The sequence below is a fragment of the Parus major genome, chromosome 19 (genome assembly GCF_001522545.3).
Source record: "Parus major isolate Abel chromosome 19, Parus_major1.1, whole genome shotgun sequence".
NCBI lineage: Eukaryota > Metazoa > Chordata > Aves > Passeriformes > Paridae > Parus > Parus major.
The window spans coordinates 732,970-733,529 of record NC_031787.1 but is presented as its reverse complement, the minus strand read 5'-3'; the positions used below and the strand labels follow the sequence as shown (position 1 = coordinate 733,529).

The 560-nt window shown below is 58.9% G+C and overlaps 1 protein-coding gene across 1 annotated transcript in view; it reads left to right on the top strand.

Moving 5' to 3' along the window:
* The window catches only part of GALNT17 (polypeptide N-acetylgalactosaminyltransferase 17), a 137,251-nt gene that overhangs the window by 115,352 nt on the left and 21,339 nt on the right, over positions 1-560 (top strand). Inside the window, exon 7 of the mRNA XM_015646930.3 lies at positions 9-194. Coding sequence (XP_015502416.1) covers positions 9-194 — 186 coding nt within the window. The remainder of the gene's footprint in view (positions 1-8; positions 195-560) is intronic.

Sequence of the window (560 nt, the reverse complement as noted above, 5' to 3'; positions counted from 1 at the left end):
TGTTTCAGGTGTGGCTGTGTGGGGGCAGCATGGAGGTGTTGCCCTGCTCCAGGGTGGCGCACATCGAGCGTAAGAAGAAGCCGTACAACAACAACATCGGTTTCTACACCAAGCGCAACGCGCTGCGCGTGGCCGAGGTGTGGATGGACGACTACAAGTGGCACGTGTACATCGCCTGGAACCTGCCCCTGGAGGTACAGCCTGGCCTGGGGGTGTCTGAGGCTTCAGAGCTGAATTTTGGAGTGTTAGCACCCCTGAGCTCAGCCTTAACCCGGGCCTGGGCCCAGCAGAGCCCCCTCAGCTGTCGGGGAGAGGCTCCAGAAGCCGCAGCCTGTGGAGGGGTTCCTGCTGTTCCCAGAGCCTTTTTAGCGTGGTTCTGAGAGTTAAACCTGGTGTTTATCTTCCCCCAGGGTTCAGGCAGCGTGAGGGGATGTCCTGACACTGCTCTGCAGATGGAGTTGTGTCTGCAGGCTGCTGTGCTGGCAATGACCCACGTCAGTCAGCATCGTTAGTGCCTCGGGTTAATTCTGTGTCCAGCCCGGGTTAATTCTGTGTCCAGC